Raw genomic sequence first — 15,261 nt, 5'->3', positions numbered from 1 at the left:
CTTTAAACACTCTTTATAAAAGCTGTATGTTACAGGGCAAACTTGGGTTCACAGCTGCTGCTGGAATGCCCTGTTACACGGCATATAAATGCCACTTACTCACCAAGAACAATAAGGGACGATGCCTACTGCCAAAGTTTTAAAAAAACAGTATCTTTCTGCTGTTATAGTTTGTCTCTGTACAGTCCAAAATTATAATGTGCAGAAGTTTTTCCTAAGAAGTCAACTTGAAAACCTGAACTGATCACAAGGTCATTTGTTAAGAGCCTAAACTTGAAAAACAAAGATGACAACAAATTTTCTTCTAAGCTGCAGAAAAAAAAGCATATGACCTGTTCTCCCAAGATACAGGAGGGATGCTGACGGGCAAAGACTTTCTGCAAATGAGGAAGTCAAGGTCTGCTGTTTCTCCCCAGTCATGAGGTCAATCACGTACCAAATATCCTGCTTTTTACCTGGAATCACAATTTCAGCCACGTTACCATTCAGCTGGAAAAACAGCACTTCCATCAAGCTTTTCAGTCTTCTTTTTTCTTTAGTAAGCTCATGAACTTAGCATGAATACAGCATTTTTAATAAAACAATTTCTCAGTCAGGCTTAATTTCATCTTTTAGCACTACCGGCCAACCCCAAATATTGACAAGAAAAACAAAATACAGTATTTATCGATGTGAAAAAATAATTTTCTAAAAATCTAACGAAGTTCTGAGTGTAGAAGATCCTGTCAGCCCGCAGCAAAGGAGACTGAACTGCTAATGCTGAAGGACAGTAGGTAGAAAAAAAATTATGAGGGTCCACACATTTCAAATTGATTTCAAGGACTATAATTCTAGTATCCTATTCAAGACTCCAGGAACTATGACCTTAAGTATTTCTTTGACACTAACATGTGTGTTGTGTTTAGAGACTTCAAATAAACGTTTTGATTCCTTTACTGGACAGACACAATAAGTAGATACTGGCCCTTCAAGAGATTAAAAAAAAACAATACTAAGTTCATCCTGATCCTTATCACAACAGTAAAATGTGTGAAGAAATAACTGTCCTTTCTTCTCCCTTTCTCCTCCCAAATCCATCTGCAATTAGAACGAGTCAGGACAGTGAGCCATAAATTCATTATTATTTGTAGTATAAATGAACTGCCTGTACCTCAGATAATGGAGGATGTCTAACTGTGATGCAACGGGATTTCTAATTTAATTATAATTGTGAGGCAGTGACATTTATAAGCATAAGAAGATTTTAAGCAGAAGTCACATTTTGTTGAGAGATAGCATCTCAAGAAACCAAAAAACCCCATACAGGCTATTCACTGCTTAGAAAAGCTATTTTCTCTTTCAGGAAAAGTAGGTGGGTTTTAATCTTCCAACAGTAATTGAATTCTATATTGATCATATTTTCTGACATCAGAAAGGTTCACGAAAACCCATAACTAAAACCCAAAGTAAAGCATATTTCCATGCAGTCTGTCTGGGAGTCTCTACATTTTATAGACACTCAACATTTATAATCTAAAAGAGAGAAAATTTGAGCTCACCCATGTACAGAATCCCATCTGAACTGCGGCAGGGAGATGCTTGCACCAGCTCTGGGATAGTAAATGGCAGTTTCTAGGGAAGAAAAAACCCAACAAAATAGGCTTATTCACACTGGTGTGACAGTCTTCGCATTTGTTCGCAGAAAAGGGAAGTCAGACAACTTCAGAAATCTCAAATGACAGGGTTTTATTGTTTATATTACCGTAGTGCCTGAGAACTCAAAATTTCAGGTCAAGGCCCTGCTCTGCAAACCCGGAACAGAGAGGAGTGTGTCTCGGTGAGCTTACCACAGGAAATATGTATATAGAATGGAAGAACTACTTGCAGCTCGGAGGTTTGGAGGCCAAGGCTCTGTGGCTTTAAGGTCTACCATCACCACGTACGAACTGCCTGGGCTTCAACATACCATGGTTTAATTGCCTCACCTATAACGAGTATAAAATGGTTCTGCACAGGACATTCAGTAATACTTACAAAGGCCAGATGTCTTCAGACAAATGAATTTGTTAAGATGGTGAAGCGCAAATCTCCAGCTGAAGAGTTCCTGAGATAGTGCCAAGCCCGCACTGCGCTTACAGAATGGGTGACAAACCTTGCTAAGTTTTAAGACTCCTATTGGGATGAGGTCACAAGAGTAACGCACAAGCTGCACCAACAATAAACATCAGGCCTTTGTGAGTTTAGTTGAATATGCTAAAATTGCTCCACTCTTGCTTAAAACTTCTATAATAATGATCCTAAACAGAAATTAAATTAATTCAGAAAGAGAGATTAGCAGAATAAAGGAATAGATTCAAATAGATTGCTGCTTCATGGATTCACCCAGGAAAAGAACCAAGAATCATTTTGCAAGTTATGATCTGGCTGTGCTGGGGGGTGGGGGCAGTCAAATATTTCAGTATTTACTGACAACACTAAAGTTCTTGAAGGAAATCATAACAGCTGCCAGAGAAAAGAAACCTGTGAGAAGCCAAACATTTTGTCTGAGTATCATCACAATGTTTAAAAATAGAAGTCAAGTATTAGCTAGTATCTGTGGGTGACATGGACTGGTGACTATTTTGATAAGGTTCAGTATTTTTGTCTGCTTAGTAAATCTTACAAAGACATCTAAAGGTGTCAGCACAAAGTATCTATTAATCCTGCCTTCTGGCAGATGGTTTTAGAAAATTATGTATTTGTGTGAAAGTGACGTATCAGTTTTGTATTATGCTGGGTACAACTTTCCCAACAAATCGTACAGAGATTATTCAGTATCTGTCATCATCGTTATTTTAGTAAGTTACAGAAAAATAGTACAAGTGAACAAAACATATCAGGTATTGGTATTTTCAAGTAGAAATTATCTCCTGATGATTGCAAGAAAAGTGGCAACTTTCTGCTCTCATAAAATACAGTATGTTTTCACTCTGCAAAGGTGCTAGCAACATAACATAGGCCACTGTGATCCCAAACACTTGTATCCTAACATCAGCGCAGGCAGTGGACACTAGTTTTTGGCTAGTCTGACCCAGCTTTTCCAAATAACTGGTACACTTCCATTAAACAGCACAAAAACCTGCCAAACTACAGTACCGCCAAGAAAGCGGGAAGCTCCCTTGGGGACTTGTCCTTCGTGTGAGTCTGGTTAGGGCACTTTTCTACAAATTATCAGAGGAGAGAATTTAACAAACATACTTACAGTCAAGCCTTCACTATTCTTGCCACCAAGTGTATACAAACTGCCATCATTTGGGTCTGGAAGAAATGCTGGCCTAGGATTTAAGCAGGAATTATAAACGATAAAAAGACGTACCATGCTTCTCAGAGAACAGGAAAGCAACTATGGCCAGCACTGGCTTTACAGAGAAGTTCAACTGACATTATATTTTTTACTTTGTATTACCCATTTTTTTAAGTTTAATTTATTAACTGTGAAAAAGAAAAAAAGAAAAAAAAGGAAGTTGTTTCAGAACTGATATAACCTAAGATTACTAATACATCTGAAAATCTAAAGATCCGAATATGGCAGACAATCACTTGGGTGAAAGCTCTTAAACAAGTCCTGAATGCTTTTAAAATGCCACAGAATGCAATTAAAAACAAACCAAACAAATAAACAAAAACAGAGAGCATAAGGAAGGCAAGGAACAGTAAACGAGTTGCCAGAATTATGTACATTTGAGAGGTAAAGGCAACCCTCCCACTCCAAACTAGAAGAAAAACCCAAACAACCAAACCCAAACCCCAACATCAAAAACAAACCACAAAAAAGAAAGGATATTACCACTGACTTCAGTGACATAAAGTTACAGCCCCAGGTTTTCTAGCTAAATGTGAGATTGCTGCGCTGGAGGAACTACTCTGCAGTAACAGCCCGAGGGTTTCATTTGAAGATTCTGGTGGTGGTGGTAGCTGGAGTTTCTTTGGCTTCACTATTTTTAGTCTTTCATTTGAAGAGCATAAGCGCAAAGACCAGAGATCACTCCCAAGCTGTTTCTGCCATTTTCAAAGGTGTTCAACTAAGATTGTGGCACAGTCAGCACGCTTCATCCCTAAACCTGAGCAAGGGCTTGAGAACTGTCTGCAGACATGATGTTTCTTCCTAGCACTACAAATAACAGAACTATTATTTTTTGTATCTGCTCTCTAAACCACCTTAAATTGACTTATGCAAGGTATGCAACTTTTCTAGTACATAGATAATTTAGGTCAAATTAAACCAAATTTCAAGATGTCAGAGAAAATCGAACAAGCAGTAAATGAGATAAAGGAAACAGACTTACTCTTCCACATGTATTGGCACCTGGAGTACAGGATCTGCATAAAGATAAAAAGAAAATGTCGTAACACTGGCAACTCAGTTCCTTGAACTCACTAGACACAGGATTAAGTCAAGCCTGCAACAATTTGCTTCTTTTTGAACGTCTGAGGCATGGAATTTGAAAGCGGCTATCTCAGCAGCTGCAGCCATCTCCTGTTTGGTCTAGAAACCAGGTTTATAAAATGGGAAAGTACAAAGCACTTGAGAAGTTTTAAACCTCCTGAAGTTCTTTGCCCAGTTTTATCCACAGTGCTCCCCAGCCACCCCCTGGGAGAGGACTCTGAGAAGACAGCAGTTCTTGTTTTCACAAGTTATTGTATCTTGAGTTTTTTCTTTATTTCTCACTTGGTCAGAGCACAGAGTCTGTTAGAACCACCTGTACACCTCTTAATAAAAACTCTTGCTTCCCGTAGGTGTGTGAGATCGCTGGGCACTGGCTGCCCAGGAGGCAGCAGACCGTAACTTGCAGCAACTGCTTCCACCCTGCAGGCTTCAACAACCAATTTTAATTAAAAAACACGCTACAGCTAATGGAGGTTTGCAGGCACTGTGAGAACAGGGATACAAAAGTAGGTATCTTGATATTTTTTAATCTGTGTTTTCTGAACCTCTGCTACCTTATGTCTCAGGTGCCCCTGTACCAGGCAGGTAAGTGTATGCTTTCCAGCCAATTCAACATTTAAGATGCAACGTTCAAACTGAAAAAAGCTCAGGGCTACACCTACGGAAATGAACAGGACGACTGCCAATGACTTAAGAGCAAGACTCTGACGTAAGTCAGAAAAAAATAGCTTAGTTCCACTTCCTACTCCAAGATAAAACCTCCATGATCGGCACGTCACTGAAAATAAAACCAGAAGCCTGTCAAGGGCTATACAAAATTACCTAAACCTTGATCTTTTCACTTGAATAATCTCCCCGCTAAAATTTATCCAAGAATCCACATTACATAAAAACCAAAAGGTTTGGAAACAATCTCACAGTAATTTGTATTTTCAGTGGTTCAGAATCACAGTTTAGCTGTCATCAACCAAAGAAGTTACGAAATAAAACCTGACAGTGCTAAATCTAAATCCTTACATATTAAAAGGTAAATTCAATGATTTGATTTTAATCTAAGGTGATGCGACCTTGAAATTACTATCTGAGGCCTCAAAAAATCCTGAATCATGGGAATTGCAATCCAGATGCCAAAACCACAAAAGTTCCCAGATTTGTGAGACATACACTACAACTTCCAAGACAAACGTGTGCTTATTTGTGTGTATATTGGCAGAAAGTAATGCAGAAGTCAAGAGGATGCAAGGTATCTTCACTTCCGCAGGGGAAATCAAACCATCACAGTAGAATGAGCCCAAGTAAGAAGATGAAAGATGACCAAGCAAACAAACACTGTTTTTTCACCTGTCCTGTCTCCATGCAAACATCATGACACAGCAGGAAGGAAGGAAGAATGAAAACAATGATGTTTTGAGAGGCTTTGGTTGGGAAACTGGCACAGATTCGGGACAGCTTTAGTGTACTGGGATATTTGCAGAGCTAAGCAAGACAAGAACATGAAATTCAGGGTTCATTACATGGGTCTTACAAAGTCTCTACCACCCTGCATATGTTGCACCACACAAACTACTGGCTTTGATGATAACGATGATAACAGCCCAGGAGGATGTCCCTTTGTTTTATACCACAGATTTAAAAAACATAAGAAACCCCTACCCAAACAGACCTTTAGCCACAATGCAGTTGAAAACGGCAGTCACCAAAAGATGCACATACATTATCAGAGGCAGAAAGAAAGCATAACACGAGGAATAACAGCAAGGCCATTTTTTATTTTCATTGATTCCTTTTTACAATAGTAAACGCTCTCAGAGCAGCTTTGTTCAAAACTTAACTACTTTTCTTCTTTTTTTCCCCTCAAATCTAAAAACCGTTCCAGATACATCCTCAAAGCTGTCACAGTAAACTACTCAAAAGCGTATTAAGCTTCTGGGAACAACCCAATTAACTGGAGAGGGAGCAGTGCTCTACTAAGCCCTGAATCTTACTACGCCTAGCAAACTCGCTGCTTAGCTGACTTTTCAAGTTGCACACTTTACCCGTTTCCCTCATCACACAGTTACTCACCACTGCACTGGCATCTCCTGCGTGGCACAGACACATCAGTCTCCTTCCACATCACAACAAATCTCCTCTAATGCAGGGACCCTGCAGAGCTGTGCACAGCTCTGGGAAGCAACCCACTGGACAGCACAGACAGAACCTTGTCCTGTTACCTTGTACTTGGAGCCTCATACACAAGGCAACAAGAATGCCGAGATAATTTAGCTGCTACTCTTTAACAGTCCTAAACACTGACGTGTAGTCATAGAAGACTGACTGCAAAAGTGCCTATATTGAGCAGTTTTTCTCTTAATGATGAGCTATCACCATTACCACTGTTCACTGATGTAAGATGGGAATGCTATGCAAGTGTAGAGCTCCACATTATATCATCAACTGCATTTAATTTATCAAAAACCCAAGCACACACCAAAAGGCCCTAAGAATAATTAACATTCAAACAAAGGAGCTAAGTGATTCATCATTATGTAGCTGTCTCTACAGACCGTGCTACTTAGTCAGATCTTCATTCATTAACTACATCAAGCAACTCATTTTATCCCTTGTGAAGAAACTGACTTCAGGATATGCTGGGAGGGACCCTCCTCATTCCAAACCCAAGAGTTGATTATATGCCAATTATTTCTCAGTGTCTGCTTCAAGTATTCCATGAGCTTTACAATATCTAACACAACACATGGTGACTTACAACATCAGCTCTCCATTACAAAAGAAAAGCAAGGGTAAAAAAAAAAAAAAAAAAAAAAAAAAAGGCATTAGGTGACCATTATACAAAGCAGTTGAAATCTGGAGCTGAACTCCTAAAAGCTGACGTCAAGTTTATACACTCAATGTATTCACAAGTCTAGGTGAAGTGAGCTAAAAGAAAAAAAGACATTAAAGATCACAAGCTAGAGTTTTTCTGATAATAAGTGCTTCATGGGAAGGCAAACTCTCACAGTCTTGAGAAGGAAACAGCATCATAAATCAGCAGAAAATGGCACCTGCCTCAGTTAAAGTAAAATTTAATGCAAATGCTACAAGCATTGCTAAAGGCAAAAGCCAAATGAACTTTTAAGTGTCTCCTGATGAGCTGATTACACAGAGAGTCTCACTTGGTAAAAAGTAAACTGTTGCCTATGGTGATGATGACTATTGCTAGACAACAGCAATCTTCACCAACAGTGCTTGAGCAACTTCGTCCTATCTACAAACATCTCCTCCTCAAATGATATTTGGTGATAACAATGCTGCACAACTTGTTTTTGGTCATAACTGACTGCATATACATTGTTTAAGTATAGTAAAGCAGTTTTTCTTTAAAATCACTTTCTAGTCAGCCTAGGCAAAGCATAAGAAAATAGTTTATTGTCCAAATTATCTTCAGAAACTTTTAAATTTCATTTTAATAAAAGGACTCCTTATTCTCTGAATTAAATGGAGGTATAAAGTTGTCATATGAAATTACAGTATAAAACTAGTGCTATCTGAAATCAAGTTCCAAATTTTCTAACTGCACCGTTACTGACATAACACAACAGGCACTTACAGTAGAACAGGTCAGAATGCAATTTCCTCAAACATATTAATATTTCAGGGGTTTTTTTCAAAGAATGCTCAGGAAAACCTGAATAATTACAGGAAATCTCAAAAGGTGTATTATGTTTTCTAGCAACTGATCCTGGTTTGTCCATGACATTTGCAGGAGAGCCTGGTAAGAAATGCTTTCCTATAGCTTCCCTCTGCCCCCAAAATACAGTGAGTAATAATACAGTACTGCATTTTCTGACTAATAAACTTGGTTTTGCATGATTTTCTAAGACTGAGCAATCTACTTTTACAAAAGCATGATTGTATTGACCAACCAGTACCATAACAGTGAAAGACAACACACACACACATATATGTGTGTGCAATATTTACTTGCATTAGGTTTTTACCTCCAAGCTTATATTTCTGAAAGCTGTTGGAAAAATGTCACATAACTATTACATCAACAAATGTATCTATCCTACACTTTAATAAATGATGCCAGAAATTCCATGAAAATCTCTTCAATTTGTGCTGTGCGTTTTCTGAAGCACTCTTGCATATCAGAAGAGATGCACGAAAGCTTTATGACAAGTTCCAAGCTGTTCAGCATGTGCTGCACAGAAGCATCATGCTCATGACAAAGTCCTTACCTTTTCTTTAATACCATTTATCTTAAACATGTAGAACAGTGCTTCATCAGAAGTGGAAAAGTTCCTGCTTTTACTTGTTTTCTCAGTAACTGCAATTGTATTTGCTAACAATGATAAAAAAAAAAGAGGTAGATGGAACAGATTAGGATGTTATTACAAAGCTGCAGGGAATTTTTTTTAGTACTTACTGGTACATGAACCAGAACTGATAATTCTGCAACACTTCCTGCAACACCTAAGTGTTCTGTATGAACTGTTAGAAAGCATTTAGTATCAACATCTGATTCATTTCTATGCACTAGACTATTCAGAGTCAACATAAACGGATAGAGGAGTTTATTTTCTGAAGTGGAAGGAATTCTCCTTTCACTACTAGCACCATCCACCTGGAAAGACAGGCTGTGGAAAGCCATTTCTCTACATCTTTACCACTGGGGTAACCTAAATTTTCTCATTTTCTTAACACTTTCATCCTCTTGAACTAAGATTGTAGCTCTGCAAAGATTCTTTGAAGACAGACAATGAACTCTTCACACTTACTTTCATGTGGTTTGGCACATATTCCAACTTTATGTCAACGTTTGTTTTGAAATAAGAACTCACTCTGAGATAAAAAGAGAATCTTGAGTTTAATTTATTGTTGTCAGGTCTTACAATAGTTTTCATATGCTTGAATACAGACTAGGAGAAGATGAGTCATCTTATAACTGAAGTCATCTACTGCTCCACAACAGGTCAAATGGTAAAAGTTCTTGCAAAAGTCAGAACTGAGGCCTTATCTTCTCTTCAGCCGCTCAGCACTCCAGTATTAACATGCTGAGACTGTAATCATGTCATCCTGCTTTCAAAATTTCCCTGAACTGCAGTTCCCTGTGATTAGGTAAGTCATTCTAACAGGCCCAATCTGTTCCAATACCAACAACAGCGATAGTAACCACTGAACAAAGCAGGAAGTATTCTGTACTGGAACAAAAAACTTTACAGAGAAAATGTGATAAACCTGTGATATAAATACATCTACCTCTCCCTTAAGCTTCCATTTCCAGCAGCAGAGGAAAAGCCAGCTTCTTGTAATGTCCTACATAAAGCTTTTGGCATGATAACTGCACAAAAGCTTTCCTCTTTCTAGACTAAGAAAGCAAAGATGCCAAAAGAACTATGCAGTATGGCGGGGGTGAGTTAGGAAGCAGGACATCACCCTGTAAATCTCTCCTTTGTGCTGAAGGGAAGATCAAGATTTCTACAAACATTTCCATGGGTTTCCGATTTGTTTTTCCTGTAGCCTCCACTAAGGCAGAGTATGTTAATAATTCCTACGTTAAAATCCTACAATTTCATACATATTAACACATATATACACACATACATAATATATAATACAAAAGCTTTAGCTTTCTGATCTGGTAATACACACCTGTGCGTAAACAAGCACACACTGTTAGTAAAATTACTGCCACTGCCACTCTTCATTAAATTCATTCAGCAACGCATATTAATGCCCACAAGCACAGGGAGTTCAAGGGCATCAGTAGCACAGAAATGCCATTACAAAGATAGCTGATACCTCGCCTTGTCATTGTGGGACTGCAAAAAGGTTATCCTGTAAGAACTCAAAAGCTTTCATTTTTACAAGTTAATAAAAAGATCTGTAAAATAACTGTGTTAGGAAAAAAAGAATTTAAAGGACATTGATACTAGATTATAAAGGTTTCTTCTAGAATTCTTAAGAGTTTATTCACAAGTACAGCAGTTACTAGAAACCTGTGAACATAATGACTGTCCAGTAATTTAGCAAATTACTGAGTTCAGTTACACTTGCTGAAATTAACATTTTGACCTGGCAGCAGGCTGATGTCCCAATACAGTTTTGGTTGCATCATGGCCAGAAAATATTTGTGCCTCTATCCATTGCTTGTGAGTGGGCAGAAGTATACCACACGTTTCAGATTACTCTGAAATAATTCTAATCCATATTTTACATACATATATGGAAAAAAAAATACATGCAATTTTTGAAACCAACCATAATGCTAAATATAACACATTTGACTTTTCTCCGTATTTCACAAACACATGGTAAGATAAAATTTGCCCTTTGACCAAAACCCAAGTCTTTTTAATGTGCAAGATAGACTTCGTCTTTTCACTGCTGTAACGTGCCCTCAGGTAGAACCAACGGCTGAAAAGGAGAAGTGGGAGATTCTGAAACAACAAATGAGTAAGTTGCTGCCCCACTGGAACCAGATGGAAAAAACGGTTTACTGACTTGAGGCCCTACCATAAGATTTCAGCTAATGGGCCAGTTCAAGATCATGTCATCCTCACATGCTGCTGCAAGTTCACCAAATGAGGTTAGAGACACTCACAAACTATCCTCTGGAATTTGTTGGAAAGAGTACCGTTCTACAATCATTTTGTCTTGATTATCCTTATTGATTTACAGCTATGCATAAAGATATTGCTTCTTACCTGGGAATAACCACTGTTATTGGAGCAGGACCTACAGATCTCAGATTTGCCCTCTACAATCTACAGAATGCATACCATTGATAGATACAGTCTGTGTATCTTTGTCTTACCATGACCAGACCACTGATACCCATAGGTTATGAGTAAGGTATCAGAAATCAAAACCTTTTAAATTCATTGTGGACCATTGTTTTTTTGATTGCTACAGGGAACTGAAGATCATAACAAAACTTCTGCTGGCTCTAAATCTAGATCCAAATCTGTATATATTACATGTTCTTCTGGCAAATTACTCTGAATTAGTTCTTAGGGGAAAAGCTTTTAAGGAGCTGGTGAACGAAGAGAAGGAGATTGCTTTGAATGGTACAGAAGGACACACAGGACTGACTGTGAGAAGAACAGAGAAATACTCTGTCCAAGAGTACAGTTTGAAACACTACATTCTTAACATCTCAAAGTTCAACATTCTGTTCATTAACTTAAGTTCTCCGGTTAACAAAGATGTACAGGATGATTTTTACAAAGATGTGAGAGAACAGGGCAGTCTTAAAATCATGTTCTTAAAGCTCACACTGAAATCAGAATTGTAAATGCGAAGTCTGACATTAAGGAGAAAAGCACTCTCCAGTTTCTGGCTTGCCAATGTCACCATCTGGCTACTTTCTTGTCCGCATGTAAAAGCAAACCTAAATTGCTGCACTCTGGTACCTTTCGAAGAGATCTATAGGGAATGACAGAAGAAGTTTCATTTCCAGCAGTCTTGGGGAAGTTACTTCAACCTAAGTAATCTTACTGAGGACGCTCACCACATACCTTACTAGTGGCAAGTGCAGAAAAGATGGGAGACGATCACCCTGTCACTTAGAACTGACAGCTCCTTCTACTGCTCAGAGACGGCACCAAGAGCCTTATTTAGTTTCTGATCTCAAATGTGTGCCACAACCTTTCAATACCCATTCAAACAAATGCCTTTCAATACCATAGTTTTTGTGGGGTCACAGCAGAAGCAAAGGTGTCTCTCAGAAACTTGGAGAGAGGAAGAGTGTGGGTTTTTTCTATAAACTTTCCAACCATATTCCAGGTTTCCAAGGCCCAGGGAACAAGCAGCATCAGTCACCTGGCCACTGAAAAAACCTGAGAGCTGTTGGATAGTAGGACCCTTTGAAGCTAACAGGAAATGAGGGTATAAAGCACCCTCAACAAATAAGGCTACCTGTAACTGCAGGGAACGCAGCTTTATTTCTGAACTGCTGGAGAGCCCTATTACTAACAGACCCATTTTTTTTTGCCTGCTCTATGGGGAGCACAAGTATTCAGACTGCCTTTCTTGCCAGCACTAGATGAAGGCAGGAAACCCAAACATACTATCGTGGTGATAACCACTGGCTCATTTACTTTGCATACCTAAGATAAGCTTCAGTACTCAATTAAAACAAACCACACATGGCAAGATTTTCATGTTTGTTTAAGTACCACCTGATAACGAATGCTACCTTGGTTTTTTCCCCCAATAAAAATAAAACATATATGAATTTTCCTTTGTTAAATACCTTGCTGCTTAAGTGCAGCAATAAAACATTCCCCTCCTGATGAATGCTGCTGCTGCAACACTTCAGGTGACCTCCACAGCTTCCCAAAGCACGTGAACTACATACATGGCTCACTGGTAATCAGGGTAAAATGGCACCTGCAAAGAACACTGCTTGCAATGCATGCAGCTTCCCACTGGGTAATTCTCTGCAGCAATACAGCTTACTGTTGACAGAGAGAATGCACCGAACAATGGTGTTTAGACACTAATATTAATACTGAATTCTGCACCACTAAATCTCTCCAGGGATTTAGCGCAGCAAGATGGTATGGACTTTCACAGGCTGTTACTTCCCAACACTGTCGCATCTTTGTTGGGCTTCCCACCCACAGGGTGACCACCAACAAATACAGTTTTGCAAAAATAAATAAAAACCTTCCAATTACAAATTAATCACCAATTTATATGTACAGGCCCTTGCTCCATGTACACTTAACTAAGTTAACTCATGAGACATCTTGTAACAATGATAACTACCACTATTTTTTTCCCATAGGCCCTTGAGTGTTGTTCTATTATACAGAAATAAACCAATGGGCAGTAAGTGCTTTGCCAAAAGCAAGTGAACATACCTCATGTACATAAGGTGCAGAATAATGCACAGTTAGCAACAGAGAGGGGAAAAAAGAAGTCCTATAAAACTAGATTATCCAGTCTGGCAGTTCTACTGTACCAACAATAGTTTCACAATATTTATTTATTTTTTTAAATAAGGGAAGTTCCTTGAGCAATACACTCTAAGATCCTTTTCATTACCAAAGTGTGTTCCTTTCTTCCTCAAAAAGACTCTTGCCAGTTAAGATACCCTTCTAGGACAGGACTATGTGGTGTATGTTCATGTCAGTTGAACGACCAGCAAAAACCAGTAAGCTGCTCTCAACACCGCAGCAGCCTATAGCAACAACAAAGGAGGAGGCTGCTAACATTTTTCTATTCAAGCCTGTTCAGGGAAAGGAGAGATCTAAATTTAAAGAGGAAACAGGGAAGAAAATGTGATCACACCTGTTAATCAAGATCCTTCAAGAAAATATTTGTTCATCCCTTTTTACTCCAAAAGGAGCTACCAAAGCATTTTTTGCTCATTTATGAAGTTAACTTTTTGTCGGGTAGATTTCTATTCAAATATGAATGGCTTCACAAATAAGAAAAATTGTTTGTACTGCCGGTATCAGATATGCACAATCCATTCCCTACCATTTCAGCTCACTTACTAAACTGACATCAGGTTTAAAAATACAGGAGAGAATGATGCAATCACTGTGACTCCTTTCCATCTACACCTGCTTTCCAATTTATTTCCAGAAGTGAAGAGAAAGTGCTACTATCTCTCCACCATATGTAATCAGAGTCCCACTAAAACAAGTCTGTATTAAATTCTGAATTTTTCACGAAGACATAAAGAGCTATCTCTACTCTGTAATTAAAATTACAAAATCACTTCCAGTCACTGAGCAATGTTAAATTTCTTTATACAAGTGCAGTCCTTTTATTTAAAAAACTCTGCTGTTTCCAAACAATTATTATAGAAAAAAGACCTGAGGTTTGCATGATATCCACTGCACCAGTGAATGTAGGGTATTCCAGAGACACAATCACGCAAGTCCTTGGCCACCAGCTCCACCAGCTGACACTCTCATTTGCCATCTATTCTGTTCTATGCTTGTTTAAATAATTGCACTCACTCCCATAAAACAGGATACCTACCAATTACACCACTACAGCTTAAACATTCTGGCAAAAAAAACCCCAACATCAACCTGGGAAAATCTGCAAAGTGAAAATATGAAGATGAACATGACTCCAGAAACACTGCAGCTTAATACTGGAGCAAAAGCAAAATTAAGAAAGAAAATAAAGTTATTACCAGGCCCTACAACAGTTTGAATTATCAATTGATTTGAACGTTACTACCATTACTGAGTAGAGGCCATCAGGATACTTTCTGCTCACCTTCTTTTAAAGTCCACTTGATTGCTCCTGTCCTCTTGCTGACGGCATGCAAACTTCCATCAAGGGTTGAAACAAACAACAGTGTTTCTGGCACAGTTACTGAGCTGGTGTTCTGGAAAAGAAAAATCCATACATTGAAGGTAATTATTTACTACAGAGTTTACTTGTAAGTCCCATATAGTACATTGTCTGGAACATCACTTCTTTTTAATCACACAAGTGGACGACTTTCTTGGCCCTTTGAATTAAAGTGATTCCCCACCCCCACCCCCCCCACCCTAACATTATGGAACAGTTTCTTGTGCTAAGTTCCCCTAGAGATAAATAGAGATAAACTGCTTTAACTCAACGTCCACTTTCAATTTAATATCAATGTCTTCCTGTACTAGAGTTGGGAGAAATCCGAGACAGAGACAGGAAAGGACTAATACAAAGACTATGTGATAAGTCAGCTAGAGCAAGGGACTTCAAAGCAGCTCAGAGAACCTAAGTGTTAATGTCAAAAACATGCTATTACCAAGTAAATAGAACATAACATTTGCCAGGGTTTAGTTCCCTAAAGATCAAAAGACTTTGACTGGATAGAGTATGGATAAATAAAACTGAAAGGTGATCAATATTCT

General features: G+C 38.5%; 1 protein-coding gene across 4 annotated transcripts in view; it reads right to left on the bottom strand.

Annotated features, from left to right (window-relative positions):
• Positions 1-15,261, bottom strand: part of ERN1 (endoplasmic reticulum to nucleus signaling 1) — a 40,818-nt gene that overhangs the window by 13,099 nt on the left and 12,458 nt on the right. For 3 of the 4 annotated variants that reach the window (XR_008822127.1, XM_056340509.1, XM_056340686.1), the window contains exons 2-6: positions 14,639-14,750; positions 4,305-4,338; positions 3,221-3,293; positions 1,539-1,611; positions 333-455 (exon numbers count right to left, since the gene is read on the bottom strand). Coding sequence is in view for 3 of the 4 variants with exons in the window: in XM_056340509.1 (XP_056196484.1) it covers positions 333-455; positions 1,539-1,611; positions 3,221-3,293; positions 4,305-4,338; positions 14,639-14,750 (415 nt within the window). In the remaining variant the exon portion in view is untranslated. The remainder of the gene's footprint in view (positions 1-332; positions 456-1,538; positions 1,612-3,220; positions 3,294-4,304; positions 4,339-14,638; positions 14,751-15,261) is intronic. The other variant, XM_056340596.1, reaches the window with a different exon arrangement.

This window comes from Falco biarmicus, chromosome 1 (genome assembly GCF_023638135.1).
Source record: "Falco biarmicus isolate bFalBia1 chromosome 1, bFalBia1.pri, whole genome shotgun sequence".
NCBI classification, from domain to species: domain Eukaryota; kingdom Metazoa; phylum Chordata; class Aves; order Falconiformes; family Falconidae; genus Falco; species Falco biarmicus.
The sequence above is the reverse complement of the archived record's forward strand: the minus strand, read 5'-3'. Positions and strand labels throughout refer to the sequence as shown.